The 21,692-nt window shown below is 49.4% G+C and overlaps 1 protein-coding gene across 4 annotated transcripts in view; it reads right to left on the bottom strand.

Annotated features, from left to right (window-relative positions):
- The window catches only part of DENND1C (DENN domain containing 1C), a 219,309-nt gene that overhangs the window by 175,894 nt on the left and 21,723 nt on the right, over positions 1-21,692 (bottom strand). For all 4 annotated transcript variants that reach the window (XM_078685386.1, XM_078685399.1, XM_078685380.1 and 1 more), the window contains exon 2: positions 14,567-14,631. In XM_078685386.1, the coding sequence (XP_078541512.1) occupies positions 14,567-14,631 (65 nt within the window). The remainder of the gene's footprint in view (positions 1-14,566; positions 14,632-21,692) is intronic.

The raw sequence follows: 21,692 nt of genomic DNA, 5'->3' as shown, positions 1-21,692 counted from the left end.
GCTGAAAACGCCCCAGGGAGGGTGGCTGCGTGTCCCCTCTCCTTAAATATGGATTAGGGTCCTGGGTAATGGGTCCCAGGGTCCTAAATGGGCTGCGGAGGGGGCCCTACTAATGCCCCCTTCCTATTTGTAATAAAATAGAGGCAGCTGTCTCTCATGGGATTGCAGCAAAATTTGCAGATTTTGTTTTGTACCCTGCCACCTTATGTTATTTTTTTATTTAAAGTTCAGGATAGGGGACTAAGTCCCCGAATCCTGTAATGGTTGCAAACAACTTTTGTCTAATTTTGTTGGCTGCCAATCAGAGTGCTCACTCCAGCTAGAGTCACATGGTGGCCCAAGGGAAAAAAGCTCCCTGGGCCAATGAGAATGCTCTATTTTTAAATTGGTGCTCCTGCATGACTCTCACGGGTCCAACTGTCCAGATATGCACATATGTTTGTACCTTAATTTTTCAAAAACTAGCAAACAAATTTACACCAAATCACAAATAGCAGAATCTATGGACCAAGATGTACCTTTGTGGCAAATTTGGTGTAATTTCGTTCAATAGTGTTTGTGGTAGGAGTCCTTAAAGAAGTCTATTGAAAATGCATGGATGTTTTGAGTTTTGAGACCCTGCCCCATTGTTTCTTGGCCCCAGAGGAAGTACATGTTTGTGCTGCTAATAGCTTTAACATTGTTAGACTAATCTCCACTAAACTTTCCCGAAAAAGTACTCTTTTTGCCTATTTTGTGCATGGAATGTAGGGTGATCCTTCAAGCCTGGAATGAAAAAATGAGGTGTCCCAAAACACAAAATCCCCATCCATTTTCCATAGTCTTCTTTGAGACAGGCTATTGCTAAAACTGCTGAACGGAATTACACCAAATTTGGTAGGAAGCTAGAGCTTGGTACACAGATTTTGCTTTTTGTAGTTTGGTGTTAATACGTTCAATAGTTTTTGAGAAATTAATGTTGAAAAATAATTGCATGTCTTGAGAGACTCTCCGGAGCACCAGTTTAAAAATAGAGCATTCCGATTGGCCCAGGGAGCTTTATTTCCCTCAGGCTAGGAGTGAGAGTCCCTCAGGATCGAGTGCTCTGATTGACTGCCAGCAACATGAGAAAAATGTTTGCAGCAGCCACTACAGAACTCAAGGACTTCGGGCCATATGTAAGAAACTTCAATTTTGCATTTCTAAATAGCAAATCCTAAGAAATTGATATTTAGGAAATGCAGAATGGAATGTACTAAATTAGCGATTTCCTAACAGCGATTCCTACAGAGTCAGAGTCGCTATTAGGAAATTGCTATTTAGGAAATGCAAACCCATTCTTTCCTTTGGGCCAAAAGGTCCAAATGTACGAATGGTTTTGCATTTCCAAATTTGGCAATTTCCTAATAGGAAATTGCAAATTAGGAGTTAGGAAAGGAAAAAGCATTTGAACCCATGGGCCTTAGGCCCCCATTTAAATATAACGTACAGGTAAGTGGTGCTCATGTCAAGCACTCCAATGCCCTTGGGCAAATGCGTTTATGGCACTTAAAAAAAAAAAGCATTTTGGGGTGCTTTTTCGAAATTGGACATGGTTACCATTGGATTGGATCAGATGGTAATTGCATTTCCAAAATGCCCATTTCGCATTTAGGAAAAGCTTTGTACATGTGCTTAGGAAATTGCAAATAGGAAATCCTTAAAGGGTTGAAATCACATTTTGCAACTGCATATATGCCTTTGTACATTAGGAAAGGCAATTTAGCATTTCTTAATTGCTTAAATTGCTATTTGGTCCGTTAAGAAATCTTAAATCCTTTCCGACATATGGCCCTTAGTCCCCTGTCCTGAACATATTAAAACAAATATATAAGGAAACAGGGTAGTGATACCCTGAACCCCTTGACCGATGAGGAAGACCCATAGGTACCCCCGTGGCCAAAAAGGAAAAAAATCAGCAAAAAATGCCACAACCCTGCGACACTCCAGCAGGATCGACACCAAAAACAAAAATAGTGGCCGGGCTGCATTTACTGGGGTTGTAGTCATAAAGGGGAGGGGGCTGCATGGTCCACCTCCCCGAGCTTTCAGAGGACCCGAAGAGCCCACCACTGAGGCTGAAACCAATTTGTATGGGCAGGGGGGGCACACAGCACCCCTCCCCATGCCTTCAGATGTCCCAGAGAGACCATCCCTGGGGCCAAAATCTGGTCGCATGGGGTAGGAGGGCACATGCCCACCTCCTTGAGCCTCCAGAGGCCCCATCGAGCCCGCAGCCAGCGATGAAATTTAACAAAATGGGGAGTGGAGCCGCGCAAACCCTCTCCCCAAGACATTAAAGGCCATTAAAACCCAAGGAGCCCTCCACCGGAGCTGATTACATTAAGGGAGATGGGCCACGGGGCACTCCTCTCTAAATCATTACCCCCCCCCCACCCCCTTCCGGGTCATAGCTGTTTCGCTGCTCTCGTCGCCAAGGGCAGGGAAACGTGTTTGCTCTCGCTTGGCGGGAGCAATTTCAAAACTTCCCCCAAGCAGGAGAAAATACAAAGACTGCTCCTGGTGCTTTTGCCAGACTTTTGATCTGTTTCCCTGCCCACACTCAAGTGGGCAGGGATCCCACCCGGAGGGAGCAGCATTAGTGGCTGTTTCCTCTGGGTGGAAGCAATGGCGGCTCATGCTGCATGCAAAGAGCTGGGTGGGGCTGCTGGGGCATTGGGCTTCCCACCCAGGCCCTTAACAAGTATATGGTGGCTGACCTGGGTGGACAGACCCCCTCCCCAGATAAACTAAATGATGAGGGCTTAGAGGGATGGGGTCTCCGGGCAGATGGCAGCTTGGGGAGTGGGCTGCGCGCCCCCCTACCCTTTTAACACAGGCCCCGGGGGATGGGGTCCCCACGGTCTAAAGAGGTTCAGTGAGGGGGCCTTTGCTGTCCCCTCCCCTTTATTTAAATAAGTGGCCTTGGGTATGGATCCCCCAAGGCAGAACAAGGCTCGGGGAGGGGCTGGCTGCATGCGGGGTTGACCGCAGGCCCTTTGGCCTACCCCCTGCCGTGCATCACCAAAGGCCCTGCGCAATGCGGGTTTGGCTGCCTCTATGGGGGTTAGCTGCCTTTACAGGGGTTAACCACAGGGCCTGGCCACTGGCTAGGCCTTCTGACAAACCCCCCACTGCTCTAAGGTAACTATAACTCGCGCCCTCGCCATGCACTGCTAATTTTCCCACATATTATATCACTCGTAACATCTTCTATGACATCATTGATAATATCACTGCAACACTTGCTATCAAATTATTGATGAGAAAACTGTGCATGGAGGGGGCGTGAGTTATAGTTACCTTAGGGCACGAGTTATAGTTTCTTGAGATAACTCTAACTAGAACTGCTGAATTTGTATGGTTTTGTGTGTGTAAAATCTGAGCCTAACTATGATGTCCCCGTAACCTTTATGGACACTTGGGGAAATTTTTACATTACTGAGTTTCTAAGTTAAAAAAAATTCTATTTCTTAACTATATTGTCCCTGTAACCTTTGCTGTTTTTCAGTGAATTTCTACTATTTTATAATGCTATTTCCTAGCTATAATATCCATGTAAATATATTTATATATCACAAGAAGCATATTCATTATAGGTTAAGTATTCACTCCTTGGGCTGATACCGAGATTTAAGGGGTCATTCTCTGAATTTAGAGATTCTTGCTGGCTTAGTGGGAATTATTTTGATGTAAGTACCCCAACACTTTGGTAAAAAGCATGCTGGGTGACCACAATGTCATGGTGGCCCAGGCAACATGTTTTTTGTTCTGTAGAAAGAAACCCCCAAATCAGGGGCTCCATAGAACAAAAAAGTAAATATCCGTGACCTGCGGGAAGTTTTCTCCCTGCATGTCAGAGGCAGCTGAAACATATGGGTGAAAATCTAGGCACAGATAAGAAATAGCCATGTGACTCAGGTATTAAATTAACTCCTCAGTTATTCCCCATTAATAAGACCCTAGGGGTTCAGCTCATAATAGGTCAGGTTTCTGACCCCTGTAGATACTGTTCCTGGGCACAGCGGTATTTACAGGGCGAGAAGTACTGGAGCCATTTTTGGCCCATTAAAATGAGGGCCTCTGTGATGACATTAGACTTAATCAAATCCTTGTACTGGAATGTGTTAGTGTAGAGACGGAAGGGTGGAACTTAAGTGCTGAATGTTTGAGTTGGAAACTGAGCTACTTTGACATGTTGCTTGTAGGTGCTATAAGTTCGCTGATACCAGCCGATACTGTTTTAATGGGAATATTTCAAGACATTAGCTTACCGATGAAGATAAATAGTTTAAAATATTATTCAAAATTGCTCATATGAGGGTCGGATACAAACTAGATAATTATAAACCTGTATTTGATACCACCTTGCTTTTATCATCTAAAGTGAACCACAGATTCATGCATGATTCCTGGCAAATGAGATTCAGCCTTCAATCTTGCCAACAAAGTGAAAACCATAACGTTTGATAATAGAATTTGCTTTTTTTTAGGTTAATATCTTGGCTAACATCTGCACAGTGGGTGTCTATTAGGGAACACATTTGATAGTTATTTGTATAGGACATTTCATATGCTTATGTGCAGCCGTGGCTCGTAATGTCTACGAGTAGTGAGGCGGGCATGCACAAGCACACTCCCTTCCTCCCATCCCTCACAAGCACCCACACACACATACTCACTCCCACCCATCTACATGTGCACTCACACCCATCCGTTCACAAGCACGCACACATACACCCATCATTCGCTAGCACATACCCAGGCACACACCCATTCAAAGCACCCAGAACTAATTCACATACATTCATGCAGTCGTCGCTGGCATTACGGACAGGTGGGGGGAGGAAATGGGGTTGTCGCGCCGCGGAGGGGATGGGGAGGCGGGAGGGGTTTAAAGGAAAAATATATATAAAATAAAAGTTAAACTTACTGTCCCGCTTTTCCTCAAGTCCTGAGGCTCCCGACTCCCGCCATCAGGCTTTTTGAATTCTGCAGCGCTCGTTTCAGGAAGGCTGCAAGCAGCCTCCCTCCCCTCCACCAGTCACAACACTGCAATGGCAGCGTTGTGATTGGTGAGGCCGCTGCCCCAACCCGGGTGATTTTCTCTCTGAATGCTGCAGCATACAGAGAGAACAGGGAGAGTGGGCAGTGTTTCTCGAGAGCAGGGGAAGTGGCTTGCCCACTGTTGTTCATACTGACTGTTTGGGCGGCCTCAGGCTGCCCAAACAGTCAGTATGAACAACAGTGGGCAAGCCACTCCCCCCTGCCCTCCAGAAACACCGCCCACTCCCAACCAGGAACTTTAGCTTTCTCGCCATGCGAGAAGGCAGAAACAGATGGTAGTTATTACCATTTATGTTTCTGTCTTCTCGCATTGCGAGAAAGCAGGGGGGCGGCGCCCAAACGCCCCTATAGAGGAGCCGCCACTGCTTATGTGATATATATATATATTCATTGAAAAAACCAAAGGTTACAGGGGCGTTATAGTTAGGAAATGAAATACAAAAAAACCTTAGAAATTCACTGAGAAAAACAAAGGTTACAGAGACTTTATAGTTAGGCTCAGGTTTCAACCGTACAAAACCAGAGAAATTCAGCAGTTTTAGTTAACTGAGCTAACTATAATTCGCACCCCCACAATGCACTGCTTATGACCTCACATATTACATCACTCCTTACATGGGCAGTGACATCACTGATGACATCTCAAATGACACATATAGTATTTATACTAGAAGATTATTCTTAACTTTCACAAACTCTAAGTAAATTTAGGATTACCAAGAAGCTGATCTGTGGTCTGCCACGTACACTCCATGGGTGACAAACAGGTCATATCACATATTCCTGTAAGCAAATACACCCTTGCTCTTCTAAGTAAATTCACTCGTGGGAATAGCAACCGAAAGCTTTCAATGGCCTGCTGTGTCCTTTAGAACATTGTATTTTCCCTATTTTAAAATCTGGGAGGATGGACAGTCTGAGAGCATATCTGAAGAAAGTTGATGTCAGGCATGTATTGTGTCTATATGCAGACACATGCGTTGTGCACAGTAAGTATGCATTTGCTATTCATTCCTGTGGGACGGTTCTGTTTGGAATGTTATCATGTTTAGTACTGTCCTATGCATGTTTTATGCATCCACATTTCTTATAGGTTATTAATAACGCATAATGGGGCACACCCTCTTCAAAGAACACACCATCCCTCAAATCCCTTTTAAAGTACCGCTTGCTCGTAGATCCTCACAGCCCAATGTGGACAGCTCAGCGCAAACCAGTGTCTGACAGGCCAGTGCCCAGCACCTCACAGACCAATGATCTGGAATGAGGGCCAAGGTGCAACTCCTCACAGACCTGTTGCTATAACTGAGGCTTATGTGCGCAGATCCACACAGACCCGTACATACAACGGAGGCTAGTTCTTCAGTAGGCGTCCATTAAGGATAAGAGCAGTCGGGTAGCAAGCTGGCTTGGGGCACTAATGCAAGAAATAAAAATGGCCCCTGTCACCTGTGTTGGTAGAAAGAGACAGCCATGATTAGAGCCTAGGATGCCCTCCAAATCCCTAGGCCCGGGTGTCGCTGCACCTGTTATACTTGCTTTAAATGAAAAACCTAGAAGTGCTGGTACTCTCCCATTAAATGTATGGCAGCAGGGGGGGCGTGGCTTGCAGGCCATGAGAACGGACGTGTGCCGCTAGAGCTCCGCGCTGATCGGGGCAGAATCCTGTAATAATTGCCTCGGAATCCCCTGAGGCAATGAAATAAAGGACCGGAGGTGTGTCCCTGAACCCTACCACCCTGCGGTAGACGAGTGAGCAAGAAATTGGCCCGCGCCGCCGAGATCGGAGCGGCGCGGCCTACTGTGGAGGAAGGACGCCGGAAGCCGGGACCCACGGTGGAGGGCGAGGCCGTTTGTCCCAAGGCCAGGACCACGGGAAGTGAACGGAGGTCCGGACCCCGGCCCGATCGGACGGCGCTGAAGAACCCGGGCTGTGACCGGAGCCCACCGGAGAGTCCCCGGAGGCAGGTGGGGGAGTGCTGGGATACGGGGGGAGTGCTGGGATACGGAGAGGCGCTGGACACACAGTGAGATTCGCCGCCGTGCAGGCACTGCGGAGCGGCAGCACACGAGGTGGATGGCGGCGGCTGCATAGTGCCGCAAGAACAGCCTAAGAAGTGGAGAGCCTTCCTCCCCCGGATCGCGCCTCCCCCGGCTCGGCCCGAAACGGTCTTGGCCGAATCTGCACTGGTGGGTTGCCTGGAACTTCCCTGTTCCGAGGGGCTGGGGCCACGTCCTGGCGGTGGACCGAGCGATAGAGACCTCTGCGGACCCCGGGGGGCCTGGATTCGCCAGAGGTGAGGGGACGGCCCACGAGACCCCCCCCGGGGGAGGGAACGCGGCTGGGGGAGCCCAGGCATTTCTATACTTGGACAGTGGGGGACGCTGAGAGAAACCCCGCATCCTTCCCCGCGCCTGTCCCTGAAGGACACGTCGGACGTGGAGAGGAAGGGCCACGCGTCCACGCGGCGACCCACGGGATGAGGCATAGGACCAGCGGACCAGCTGCGGTACCCCCTAATCAGGAGACAATTTGGGCTGCGGGGCCCTTCCCGCCCACTCCTCAGCGCTGTCCCGCCAGGGGGCATCGCCCCCGGAGACCGGACACTAGGGACACGGCGAGACATTCCCTGGGGGCCAGAAACAACGCACCAATGGTCCGCAAAGGGTTGAAGACGGCGGAAAACCCTGGGGGACCAACGACGGCAACCACAATGGCGCCAGCCACCGAAGAAGGGGCATCTCAGCAGCCCGTGGCGGAGCGTCAGGCGGAAGGGCTGCCGATGGACAAATTAGACATTATCCTGAAGGAGATCAGGGACTCCAGGGCGATCCTCGAGCTACAGATGGGCACCCTGACGACCAACTTATCCCTGCTGAAGGCGGACCACGGTAAATTAGCGGATAGAGTGAAAGACCAAGGCCTATCCTTCGACGAGATCAAACCGACAGTGGCGGAACACACAGTCTCCATCCAACGACTACAAACGCAGGTAGCCTCTCTTCTGGACCGGTGGAGGACGCGGAAGGCCGTAACCGCCGGAATAACATTTGCCTTATAGGCCTTCCGGAAAGATGTGAGGGGTCCCGGGCTGCGGACTTTATGGAACAATGGTTCCGTGATCATGTAGCGGAGGAGGGACTATCACCGCACTTCTGCGTCGAGAGAACGCATAGGATCCCGACGGGCAGGCCTGACCCTGGACGACCCCCTCGCCCGCTGATAGTACGAATTTTGAACTACCGGGACAGGGATGTACTGCTACAAAAGGCCCGGGAGAAGTCCCTCATCCGGTATGAAAATCACAAAATCTCTCTCTACCCGGATTATACCAACATGGTCCAAAAACAACGATCCTCCTACTTAGAGGTAAAGAAGAAACTACAAAAGGCCAACCTCAAATATGCTCTGCTGTTCCCGGCCCGTTTAAAAGTAATACACAACCGAAAACGCACTTCTTTGAGAGCCCTGTCGATGCCGAGGAATGGCTGGAGGCGCTGGGTATGGACGGAAGTCAGGGCCCCTCGCAGGACCCGGAGGCTGAAGGATCGAGCGGGACCCGGGACAGACGCGGAGCGGGAACTCAAAAAACCGAGACGAGGAGGCAGAGGACGTGGACCGTCAAAGACACAACAAAAGGAAAAACAACTGGACGCTTTGGCGGTAGCAGGCACATTCAGGGAGGACTCCCAGAAGATATTGACGGACTCTGAGGACAGTACGGTTCATTCAGACTCGGACCACAGTGTACTACTGTTTCCCACTGTCACGCCCAACACGGCAGATGATGTACTGGACAGCTGTGGGGAGGAAGAACGGACTGGAAGCGGCTGATCAGCACATGGATCGTATTGTATTAACTATGTGTTTGATTCTGTATTGCACTGTTGCTAAGAATGGTTCTGAAGAGGGAGGTAGAGGTACCGCGAGTAAACGTTATTGCCACCTAGGAATGTACCCTGCCGCTATACCGGTTTGGACAAGTCCACTCCTGAACTACACGAAAAGCGGGGGCGACTTGGGTTTTGGTTCCCCTCTAATTATTGGTAATATTGCCCCAAGATAGCTGCTGTTGAGCCGGCGGAGCCCGATGGGCTGAGAGTGAAGACCGTAATGGTGCTCGGCCACCCCCCGATGGCGAACGCACTGGATACTCAATGTTATTAAGATTTGTTCAATTGTTGGGCACAGTCTGGTTTTTGAGCTGTGCCGTAACGGTTCCTTTTTGTTTAATGGGTGGGAGGGGGGTAGTCTCCTGGCGATGTTTCTACAGGGTCCCCGCCGACGGGCGGATGAGGACACAAATCAGGTACATATATGACTATGGCTGACACAGTGGGGAAGTACAGGATCATGACCTGGAATGTGAGGGGACTGGGGGCGGTCCAAAAACGACATAGAATACACGCCTTTCTGCTGCGACATGGCGCGCAGATTGCCTTTCTTCAGGAATCACACCTAATGGCCTCGGAAGCTATAAAGATGAGGCGGAAATGGAGGGGCACAATCTGAACCACGACGTACTCCGCTTTCTCTAGAGGGGCAACCATTTAGATTAGACATGGCACACCATTCTCTGAGGTGGAAAGGAGGGTGGACGATCAGGGAAGGTACATCTTAGTGAGAGGGACGTTAGATAATACGCCTATAGTACTCGGAAGTATATACGCTCCGAATTTCGATCAAGATAAATTCCTGCAGAAATTAGGACTGGCTTTAGCAGACTGGTCAGACACCCCCTGGGTACTAGGGGGAGACTGGAACATGATCATGGACATTGATAAAGGCAGATCGCACCCTCCCCTGCAAGTGGCCGGGGTCTTCCGACTGACAGACGTGTTCTGTACATGTAAATGTAAATGTAAATGTACATGTTTATATAGCGCAAATCACCGACACGGTATCTAAGCGCTTGCTTAGGGAACCCGTCCTGGTATTCCCCTGTGAGATAACCCCGGCAGGGTATCCACAAGGTGAAAGCCAGGCATCCCGCCGCGAGGGGCCGTAGTGGAGATTAAGCAAGCTATTGCCCAGAGTCGCAGAGTGTGAACCCGTGAGTCGAGTAGGCACCGGAGCGTGAATTATTGAGTCCGTGGAATTTTGAACCCAAGACCCGCCGAGGCGGGGAATTGAACCCTGGTCCAGGACCGATCTCAGCTTCCGGATCTGCTGCCTCTAACCCCTGAGCCACACTTCTCCACCTACATGGGCAACTGGATGAGGACTGAGGGATGTCTGGCGGACCATACACCCTGAGAATAGGGAGTACTCCCATTACTCGCACATACATGCACTGCACACAAGGATTGACAGATTTTTATGCTCAGATGCCCTGATTGCCAGGATTGAAAGCCCTGAATACCTAGCCAAAGCCTTTTCGGATCATAGGCCCCTGACGCTTAGCATTCGATGGGGCAGGGTCCCTACCCCGGTTCCTACTTGGCGCCTGGACCCGCTCCTGTTGGAGAATGGCCCCTTCAGAACCTCCTTGTCCGAGACACTAGATAGGTACTTCATAGAGAACTGGGACACTGCCTCCACGAACCTGGTGGTATGGGATGCAATGAAGGTAGTTACACGTGGGGCAGCAATTGGACAATTGGTGGGAGCCCGACAGGAAATTCTTGGGAAGCTGCGAGATATAGAGGATAGATTACAGAAACTGGAAAGCGCGGTGGGGCTGGACCCTGCTAGGAGGGAGGAGTTACAACTAGCGAACATAGACCATGCCGATGCTCTCGAAACACTACGCGTCATAGACCACAGGGAATATCTACGCCGACAGCACGCAGAGGCGGACAGGTCGGGGGCATTATTGGCTCGCCTAGTTCGGGAACACCCGGACATCCCGGTAATAAATAGGATACGGACACAGGATGGTCTAATAGTGGGTACGCAAACTGAGATCAACCGAGCCTTTCGAGACCACCTGACTACCCTGTACGCCCGACCCACAGAAGTTGACCCAGAGCAAATTGCTGCTTTCCTGACTGACCTCCCATTCCCTGTCCTGACTGCTGATGCTAAACAGGAACTAGAAGGTCCTATTACCCAGCAGGAAATACGAGTAGCCATTAAATCTCTAAACCGCCAAAAAACGCCAGGAATGGATGGACTCCCAGTGGAGTTCTACGCGACATACTCGGACATCCTAGTACCAATCTTAGAGAAGGTGTATCGGGAGGCATTAGAAAAAGGCTGTCTACCTGAGTCCACGATGCAAGCATTGGTCGTCTCACTGCTAAAGCCCGGGAGGGACAGCTTAGACCTGGCAAATTACAGGCCACTATCAATGCTCTCCACGGAGTACAAAATACTTAGTAAGGTGATAGCGCTGCGACTACAGTCACACCTCCCGGCTTTCATTCATAGAGACCAATGTGGGTTTCTCCCGGGTAGGAACACCTCTATGAACACGCGTCGGCTACACGCACTCATGGCGTCCATTCCGCCGGACCTCCCAAGGGCGGGTTGCATAGCATTGGATCTGCGGCAGGCTTTTGACTCCCTAACCTGGTCGTTTATGTTCCCGACCTTGGAGAAGTTCGGCCTCCTGGCCTCGCTCCTGGCGTGGATTAGACTACTCTATACGCCCCCCTCGGCGAGGGCACGCACAGGGCGTCACATCTCAGATCGATACACGATTCACCGTGGCACCAGACAGGGATGCCCATTGTCCCCGCTGCTATTCGTGCTCGCACTGGAACCTCTGGCCATAGCGTTACGAGCTGAGATGGGGCATAGAGGGATACCGAGCAGTGACACCAACCACTTACTGTCCATTTACGCGGACGATATTCTACTGTTCCTCCGCGACCTGGAAGCGGATCACGGCCCCATCTCTGGAATCTTTGAGAGATTCTCCGCCATCTCTGGTCTAGCTATAAATCCAGCGAAGTCGAACGGTTTCTACTTCCGTGAAACTCCAGACCCTGGAGTGATACCGTTTGGCGCCCACAATATCCCAGTAGCAACTGCTACATTTAAATATCTTGGAATACAGGTCTATAGGCAGCAGGAAGATCAGATCGAGGGGAATATTAAAAAAGCTATAGGGAGCCTCCGAGCCTCTGTGGGGTTTTGGACGTCACTACCATTATCAATCATGGGCAGAATTGCACTCTCCAAAATGGAAATGCTCCCCCGACTGCTATATTTCTTCGTTAACCTCCCAGTGCTCCTACCGCAATCTATCTTTGATACTCTCAATTCTCTACTAATCACCCTGATCTGGGGGACTGGAAGACGTAGAATAGGGCTGCTTAAGCTGCAACTAGGGACTAGAATGGGTGGGATGGGAGCCCCGGACTTTAGAGGTTACTATTATGCTGGCCAACTCCAGTGGCTTTCCTACTGTCATGAAATAGAATACACGCCTGACAGACTGAGAAGGGGAGAACTACACGCCCTGTTACTTCCGAGAAGTCGCATTCCTGTGGAGTGCCACCCACTTCTGCGCACAGCTCTGAGAGTATGGCGAAAGGCCTTGGCTTACACTGCCTCGACGGAGGCGTACGCGACCAACATTTCTCTGTTGGGCATCCCAACACCACAGGGCAGACTTACCACTAGAGCGCTGCGCCCTTGGCGGGACTCGGGTGTGGAGGTGGTGGGTGATCTATTCGGCGACGACCATCTCCTGACTCATGAAGCCTTCCTGCAGGCCACTGGCGCTCCCCCCAGAATGTACCTGCTGCACGCCACAGTCACACGCTATGTACAACATAGATGGGCGCCTCAGCATCTACAGCCTCCACAACACCAATTTGTACACTTATTGTATCTTATGGGTTCAGGTGGGCACCTGGTGCGCTGGCTATGCACGGGAGTTCGGGGACACGCTGCAGTTTCACTTACCTCTCTTCAACACCCTTGGGCACATGACACGGCTCAGGTCCTATTGGACAAGGACTGGACCATAATACTAGAACACCCCAGGCGAGTATCGCGCAATGTCCGATTCAGATTCATACAAGGGATGGTCCTGCACAGAGCTTATCTGACTCCCAATCGGCTGCACAAAATGTTCCCGAACTCTCCCCATACATGTCCGCGTTGTGGGGAGGCGGAGGCCGGGTTCCTTCATATGTTGTGGTCGTGCCCACGACTCCGAGGGTACTGGTCAGGAGTTTGTCAGTCGCTGAGAGCGGTCACGAATCTTCCGGTGCCGGTAGAGGCACTGTGTTGCCTGTTAGGGTTGCGCAGACGGCCCAAAACACAGAAGGCTCAACTAAAAATGCTCGATCTGGCCCTGCTATTAGCGATAAGGACACTTACAATGAGATGGAAGTCACATAGACCACCAGGTATACCCCTTTGGCTGGCAGAGGTACTGAAATGGGGGAAGGCGGAAGGGACGATACTCAGGAGGGAAGAGGCACGGGCCTACGGAAATTCCCAATATCCCAGGAATGGGAGACAATGATCCTTGCAATGGAGGAAGAGGGACGACCACAAACAGGGGACAATGAGAGCGAGGGTTAACAGGACACCCCAGTCACACTCACCACGGCAACTACCACAAGTAAGAACACCCCATGCGTCAGCACTCATTAGCGCCTACGGTACCGGAGGGACCTGATCATTAATTTCCCATTAAGAGGATTACTACATCTGGACAGCCAGGAGACGACCAGTTCAAGGTTGGGAGAGGGAGGGGGGAGGCGGGAGGGAGTTGGTTTGTTTCAGTAATTGCTATGACACCTCCCCACGATGTAGATATGACAGATTTGTATGACAAGAGCTATGCATCTCATGGTTGTAACCCTTGAATGATATCAGGACATGCTGGGGAGGTTTACATGGGGGTGAAAACGGGAAAAAACGGCTGTTGTAATGTTAGTTATACTGTACGTTTACATGCAGATGAAACAGCTGTGAATAAAGTTCTTTAAAAAATGTATGGCAGCAGTGCTGAGAAGCGCAGGTTCTCTCCCTTTTATTAAAGTGCAGGTACTCAGTACCAGACCATACCTGCCCATTAAAGCACTGGTTATACTACTGATAGTTGAAATGAAATGAAATACCAGCATTTGGAAATCGCACAGCTTCCTCCGGAGAGGTGTCCATTGGGAAGATTAAGTGAGCTTTTGCCCAGAGTCAGAAGGTGCTGGGCTAGTCTGCCATTGGCACCGGGGATCAAACCGTGAGCCCCCATGTTGCGGAGTCAGCCACCCTGGCCGTTACACCACATCTCTTCCCACATAGCAGCAATTCCCCTTAACTTGCACTTTGGAAACACTTGGCGTGCATGAGCTGCACACAAGCATCTGTACAATCCTTAGAAAAACTAGGCATGGGTTTGCTTTCTTCAGTTTTAGCTTGCTGCCCTTTTTCAAGAGCATCAGCAAGAAGTAGGACTGACCTAAAGGTCAACTCCTTGATGTCATGTGTGTCAGATGGTGTGTGACATCACTTCCACTATCACTGACATTTTGGTGAATCCATGTCTATTGGGTGACAGTTAAAAAATGATCTTACCATCATCTGAGGATTTGGGAATGGTGACTTCAAAGAACCAATCAAATATCTTGTCAGGATTTTCCCTGTAAACAAATGAAAAGAAAAGGGTAAAAAGCATTGCTATTGTTATCATTCAAGATAAAATACAAACTGGGGCAAACCTGGGGCAGGACCAGATATAATAAGGGACAATACTAGATCTGCCATAGTTGCGGACTAGACCTAACCAAGGACAAAGCCAGATCTAATCCAGGACAGTGTAGACAATCCAACAGACCAGACCTAACCCAGGGCAAGGCCAGACCAAACCCACAACAGAACCAGATCTAACCCAGAGAAGAGCCAGACTCAACCCAGGGCAGTCTCACGTCTAACTTAGAGCTGGCCCATACTTGAGATCTAACCCAAGGGACTGTCAGATCAAATCCACAGCAGGACCACACTGCTTCTGGCGTATCGCTGGGCTACATCTAGCAACAAGGTCGAGACAAAATCATGGACTATACTAGCCAAAATTAGGGATAGCACCACAACTAAGAATATGACCAAAACTAACAAATGCCGGGAATATATCGAACCATTTTCAGGACCTGATGTAACTGGGATAGTGACTAGGACTAACCAGGGACATCCAAAAAAATAGAGAAGGACCACATAGACAAAGGGGATCAGGTTATTACACCAGACCAATATATGGTCTCCTAAATCTAAAAACCACAATTCTACACAGACACTCAGCCACCATAAACTTACAGAATGAAGCCCCTTACTAAAGAGATAGCAAATACGAATGCCACAGTGGTAGAAAGATATATGTCTTTAATTGGTAGAAATATGCCAAGCATGTAGTGCTTTTTACATTCACACATTATAGAAACACATATCATACAACAAAGAAAGGAAGAATTTCATTAGACCAATTAATGTATTTCAACAACTACATTTTGAAAAAAATATATATATGTATATAAATGATATATATATGATATATATATATATATATATATATATATATATAAAAACATCCACTGAAAAAAACAAAGGTTACAGGAAAGTTATAGTTAGGTTCTGAATGTATGCGCACAAAACTGTATAAATTCATTATAGTTAGAGTGATTTCAAGTAACTAAAACTCGTGCCCTAAGGTGACTATAACTCACTCCCCCGCCATGCACAATTTTCTTATCAATAATTTTATTGTAAATGTTGCAGTGATAATATCAGTAATACTCTATAAGATGTCATGAATTATGTAATATGTAGGGCATTTTAAATAACTCTAAATCAGCTGAATTTCTAGTTTTTTTCCTTTACAAATTACAAAACTACTGAATAGATTTACCCCAAATCATGAAAAGGGCTCGTTCTGGACCAAGAGATAGCTTTATGCCAAATTCGGTGTAATTCCATCTAGGGGTTCAGGCTGTAGTCGTGTTCAAAAACACCAATGGAAATTTGCATGGATAAAATACACCCCCCCTCCCCCCCTATTTCTTGGTCCCCGCTTGACATATTACCCCAACACATTCCAGACAGAAGTTGAATTCAGGTCTGTAGTAGTTTTGAAAATTTCTGGGAGATTTGTCAATGGTGTCCAGGAAAATTTGCCACATTTTAGTGAATGTGCTGCCCCCAGGGCTGCTGTGAAGTTGTGCTACATGGGGCAGTGCATTCAGGTGAAAAAGGGAGAGACTGCTTTAAAGCTGCTCCGTGTTTTCACTGTGCAGGCGGCAACCCGCCTGAACTTTTAAAGGGGATTAGAGAACCCCTTGCAGGCGGGTGCAGTCACTGACTGCACCCGCCTGCAAGGGGTTGTCCGGGGGGCCATGGGACCCCATTTTCACCGCCAGTGGGCTGCCATCAGGGGACACACTGACAGTGCGCTTCTCGACAGCTTCTTTGTCTCTGTAATACGGTGCGGGAGCAGATTCAAAGGGATTCCCCCATTTGCATGGGGCATTCCCCCATGCAAATGAGAGAATTCCCCCTGGAGATAGCGCTTGCGTTTTATGTGCACCAGCGCTGTCGGTATTACAGAATTATTGCATGCATTTGCAGCTCCTTCTGTAAAACAAATTGCACCGGGCATGCAAAGTGGGCGCAACACCCGCTGTGCCCCCGGGGCACCTTGTGTAATAAGGACCTAAGTGAGTGTTTCCACATTGGTGGGTTTCCTGAATGTGTTGAGCTGTTGATGGGTTACCTGTTGTGGGCTTTCCATTGGGAATTTACCCAGGTTGAGTTACAGTACGCATGAGCACCTGGGGCCCAATTATGTAAAGGGCGCACTTTCCCTTTTTTTGCCCAGTGCACCTTAAAACAGGTGTGCCGAGCGCAAACAGGTAAATTGTACCCTATTACATGGAATGCTCTGCCCCAGGGCAGACACACACTCACGCTGCCCCGAGGGCAGCGCATTCAGGTGAAAAATGGAGTGGCTGCTTTAAAGCCGCTCCATATTTTCACAGTGCAGGCGGCAACCCACCTGCACTTTGAAGCGGGATTAGAGATTCCCTTGCAGGTGGGTGCAGTCAGTGACTGCATCCACCTGCAAGGGGATGTCTGGGGGGCCCATGCGACCCCCTTTCCACTTCCAGAGGGCTGCTCCAAGGGGGGCGTATTACAGAAAGTGCCCAGAGGGCGCAACTGGAATTTGCACCTGCTTTGCACCCCTCCAGTGCACTTTGATACTACAGAAGGGCCCTCCTGTAATACTGATAGCGCTGGCGCACATAAAGCACTAGTGCTATCTTCATTGGGCATTCCCTCATTTGCATGGGGGTGTGCCCCATGCAAATTAGGGAATCCCTCTGCCCCGCGCCATATTAAAGGCGCGGCAGAGGCAGCCGGCACGTCTCGCGGGTGACGGGGTGGGCGCACGCAGAGGGGGCCTGCGTGGGTCGCAATTAAAAACATATTTTAACTTACTTTGCTGGCGGGTCCTACATCTCTGCTCCTGCTCTCCTGTGACCGACTCCATGAACAGGAACCACAGCAAAGCTCCCCTGACCAATCACAACGCTGCAATGCAACGTTGTGATTGGTCTGAGTGCGGTGACACGCACTCAGCCAGGGGCTGGAAGGATGTGCATGTTCTCCACTAAGGCTGTAATGAAGCCTGCATGGAACAGTGTTCATGACTGTTTTGTGTAGGCAAGAGGGCCGACCAAACAGTCATTGCGCAATTAGGAGGGTTGTACTACTCCTCCACTGCTCTGCAGCCCCACCCCCTCACACAAGCTGCTGCAGCAGGAGGACAGAACAAAATGATAATAACATTAGTTATTATCATTTTATTTGTTCCTTTCTTTTGCTGCAGTAGAGTAGTGGGGCAATGCTCCTCCTCTTCAGTGGATGAGCCACCACTGAGGCGCGGACTCAGAGGTACAGAAGCTCGCAGGAGGCGCTCTGTCAGTACGCCCCTTGGGAGCAGCCCTTTGGTGGGGGGGAAAGGCGGTGCCATGGACCCGCCAGACATCCCCTTGCAGGTGGGTGCAGTCACTGACTGCCCACGCCTGCAAGGGGATCTCTAATCCCCTTTAAAAGTGTAGGTGGGTTGCTGCCTGCACTGTAAAAACACAGAGCAGCTTCAAAGCAGCCTCTTTGTTTTTCCCATGTTTGCTGCTGCCCGAGCTTGCGGCTGCCCTGTGGGCAGCGCATTCTCCATAATGGGACACATTTTCCTAGATTGCGCCTCATTTATATTATGGCCCAAGGGCAGGGCCGGACTAGACTGTAGCGGGCACAGAACCTTTCCCCAGTGGGCTGCGAGGGTGGGTGCCGGTTTTTTAGACCCCTGGTGGGCCGTTTTGTTACTGGGGGATGGTTTTGCAGCATAGCTGCAATATCGGCCCCCTGCAACAAAAGCGAAAGGCGGCACAAAGCTTTCCACCAGCACCCTCCCCACCCTCCCCCCGGGGCCACCCACTATCTTTGCCAGGGCCGGTGTTGGTTCCCAGTCCGGCCCTGACCAGGGGACGCACTGACAGTGCACCTCATGGGAGCTTCTTTGTCTCTGAGCGCGCATCTGTAATATGGCACAGGTGCAGAGGCAAAGGGATTCCCTCATTTGCATGGGGCATGCCCCCATTCAAATGAAGGAACGCCCACTGAAGATAGCGCTGCCACTTTATGTGCGCCAGCGCTATCAGTATTACAGAAGGGGCCGCAAAAGCATCTGTGGCCCCTTCTGTAATAGCAAAGTGCCCCGGGGCGCAGAAAGCAGTCACAAACGCCCATTGTGCCCCAGGGGCACCTTCTGTAATAAGGCCCCTGGTGTTGAAACTCCACTTAGCTATCACCAAGGTTAAATTCAAATGTTGACGAGTTAACCAGTGCACCTTTTTCTGTGAGATGGTTATCTGGTTTACGTTTCATCATCGGAGGGAACCTGATTACTTCCCTGCTGGCCTTTACCGAGTGTGTACTCCCTGCTGCCATGTTACCTGACACATATTTCCCTGTTGAATTACCTGGTATACGTTTTCCTCTTGTTGATTACTTGGCATGCCTTTGTTGTTGGCAGGTTACCTGGCGCTCGTTTCCCAGTTGGCATTTGACCTGGTGCGTAGTTCCCCATTGGCTGCGGGGAGTTCCGAGATGCAACGGCAGGCCCAAATGTCAAGAAAGGCAAGTCCTTGGCAGCACGGCAGCTCAGCTGCACCTTGTTTGGCTCTAGGTTTAATGTTTTCAATATGGAGACGTTCAGCCAGTGTCTACCAACTCCTTCTCACACTGCAAGAGACACCCGCATTTAAGGTTGAACGCACGTTCCAGATTGCAAGGCCACAACACAATGCTTTACCAGCTTCTATGTTACTGCCTATGCAGGGATTCCAACGTTACGTCATAGCTGTCCTTCATGCTCTGTCACATTACGCATTATTACGTCGCTAGCAGCATCCAGTCCGCTCTCCATCTTTATTGTGTCTTGTTTGTTGGATCTCCCACCTGCCTTTCAGCTTAGAGATGAAGGCCTCTCTGGTTGGCTGCGTTTTCACCAATCAGCTTTGTTCTTTGTTACCTGCCTTTCAATGCTTGAGGCCCATGCGCTGCTGCCAGTTTGCTCTCTTTTTTTCACTTCTTTTTTTTCTTTCTTGCTGTTGCTGACTTCTGTAGTGGCTTTCAGTCGTTTTACACTGGTCTGCCTCTTTGTGCGAGTTTAAACTTCTTTTGAGTCTCACTGTCTTTCTGCTCGCGGCCTCGATCTAGCCTCGTGAACCCTCCAACCGCCGCACTGGTTCTGACGCCTACTATTGGCTGGCTAATATTTGTTTTGCTAAATTCCTTGGAGCCACGGCCCTCCACGGCGAGCTGTGACTGGCCACCTTAGTAGCACGTCTCACCTCCGGGCATTTCTTCGGACTTTGTTGGGGAAGATTTGAGTGAATCTTGAGTTAGGTAAACAATTCAAAGTCCCCGGGAGGGTCGCAGCACAGTGGGAACCGAACCGGTATCCTGTCACAATTCCGATTAAGAGCTGGGCCATTAAATTTCTTTATTTGGAGAGCCTCTCGTGGCGTCCCTTTTCTGAGGAATGGTTGCAGGTTATTGGAAGATTTGATACAAAATGAAAAGGTTTATTTGGATACATTTCTGAAAAGGACATTCGGGGCGGGCTGCCATCTATTCTTGGTGAAGTCTTCCCAGAAATCATCTTTTGGGAAATGCTCCATTGTGCTGCCAGAAACATCCCGTCAACTGGTCCTTGTACAAGGCCACCATGTGTGCCATTGTGAAGCTGGGACTCACGACTTGGATGGGGTGAGGGGCATTTCCTGGAGCTCACAGGAAGAGATGCTGTTGATACCTTGAATTTGTGCGTTTTTCCCCACCAAGTTTAGCTGATTGTAGCCAGGACGTACGAGGTTACAAGTCAGTCTTGGTCAGTTACTATGTGGCAGGTGGCGTTCCTCTCTTTTAGCAATGGGTTGTCGTCTGCCTCCACAACACTGGGTTGTGAACCTTCAAAAGTGAGACAAACACACCCAGGTCCAGGGGTTGCCATGAGGCTTCTCAGGTGAAACCAGTCTCTCTTAAGTTCTGTATGATAGCAGGGCTTTAAGTGGGATGAAAAAACTGGGGGGGCTCCTCTCAAATGAGCGTGGCCAATGTAATTAAGGGCGTGTCTTAAAACCTGTGTGCTAAAAATCTGTGCTTCGCATAGTGTGCTGCCCGACTTGTATTTTGCTGCTTCTGTCATTGCATCCAGATATATCATACATCAAGAAACATCATACCGACACCAAGTCAGGACTATTGGCTTTGTCAATGGTTGTTAGTTGCATAAGAAAAATAAGCAGCAACTATGGCTTGTATATAATATTGAAAAAGCTTCCACTTAAAGCCCTGGTGACAACACGACAATGTTCCTGCTCCCGAGTTTCAAAAAGGGAAGGGAAATCCAGAGAGAAAATGACTATCTTTGAAGGATTTCCCTTCCCCTACAGCGCTCACCTGGCATGACGTCATGCTGTAACTTCCCCACTACCCACTAGTGAGAAGTGAGCACTGTGAGCACACGCACATCAATGTGCCTGCTGTCACTGCAGTCTGGAAAAAAAACGGATCGTCTGTGCCAGGGCACAAAACAGAGCCCAATAGAGACCCGTTTCAAGATCTCCTTTAAAAAACTGGCGGTGCTCAGCACCGGTGAGACCCGGCCCACTTAATGCCCTAATGATAGCGTCCTGGCTTTACTCCCTAAGATGTTTACAGTTGTGTGTATGAGGGAAGAGTGCCAGATTATCATTCCTATATGCTGTTGGCAGCCTAGTAGCTACTGGCACAAACAGGACATCTTCTTGTGAACTACTTTAAGTTACCCATCTCTTGCTGGACATTACACGATGTAGGGCGTTGGGATAGTGATTTGATTATGCCACTGTTGTTCCTTGGTGTACTATGTCTCAGTGAATGGCTGCTGTCTCAGTTTTACATCTGTATTGCGGAACATAGGCTGGTTGGACTGCAGCAACTGGTGGTGGTTAATATGCTCTTGAAGTTGGATGGTGGTAACCCTCTCTATTCATTTACCCAGTAATCAGAACTGGGCGAAGGTTTAAGATCTTGTCAGTTTCACTTGGGGCTTTTTGTGAGGGGTTGGATCTCACCAGTGTTATTGAGGATGAGAATTCCCAGATGG

The sequence above is a fragment of the Lissotriton helveticus genome, chromosome 1_1 (assembly GCF_964261635.1).
Source record: "Lissotriton helveticus chromosome 1_1, aLisHel1.1, whole genome shotgun sequence".
Taxonomy (NCBI): Eukaryota; Metazoa; Chordata; class Amphibia; order Caudata; family Salamandridae; genus Lissotriton; species Lissotriton helveticus.
This window is presented reverse-complemented; position numbering and strand designations above follow the sequence as displayed.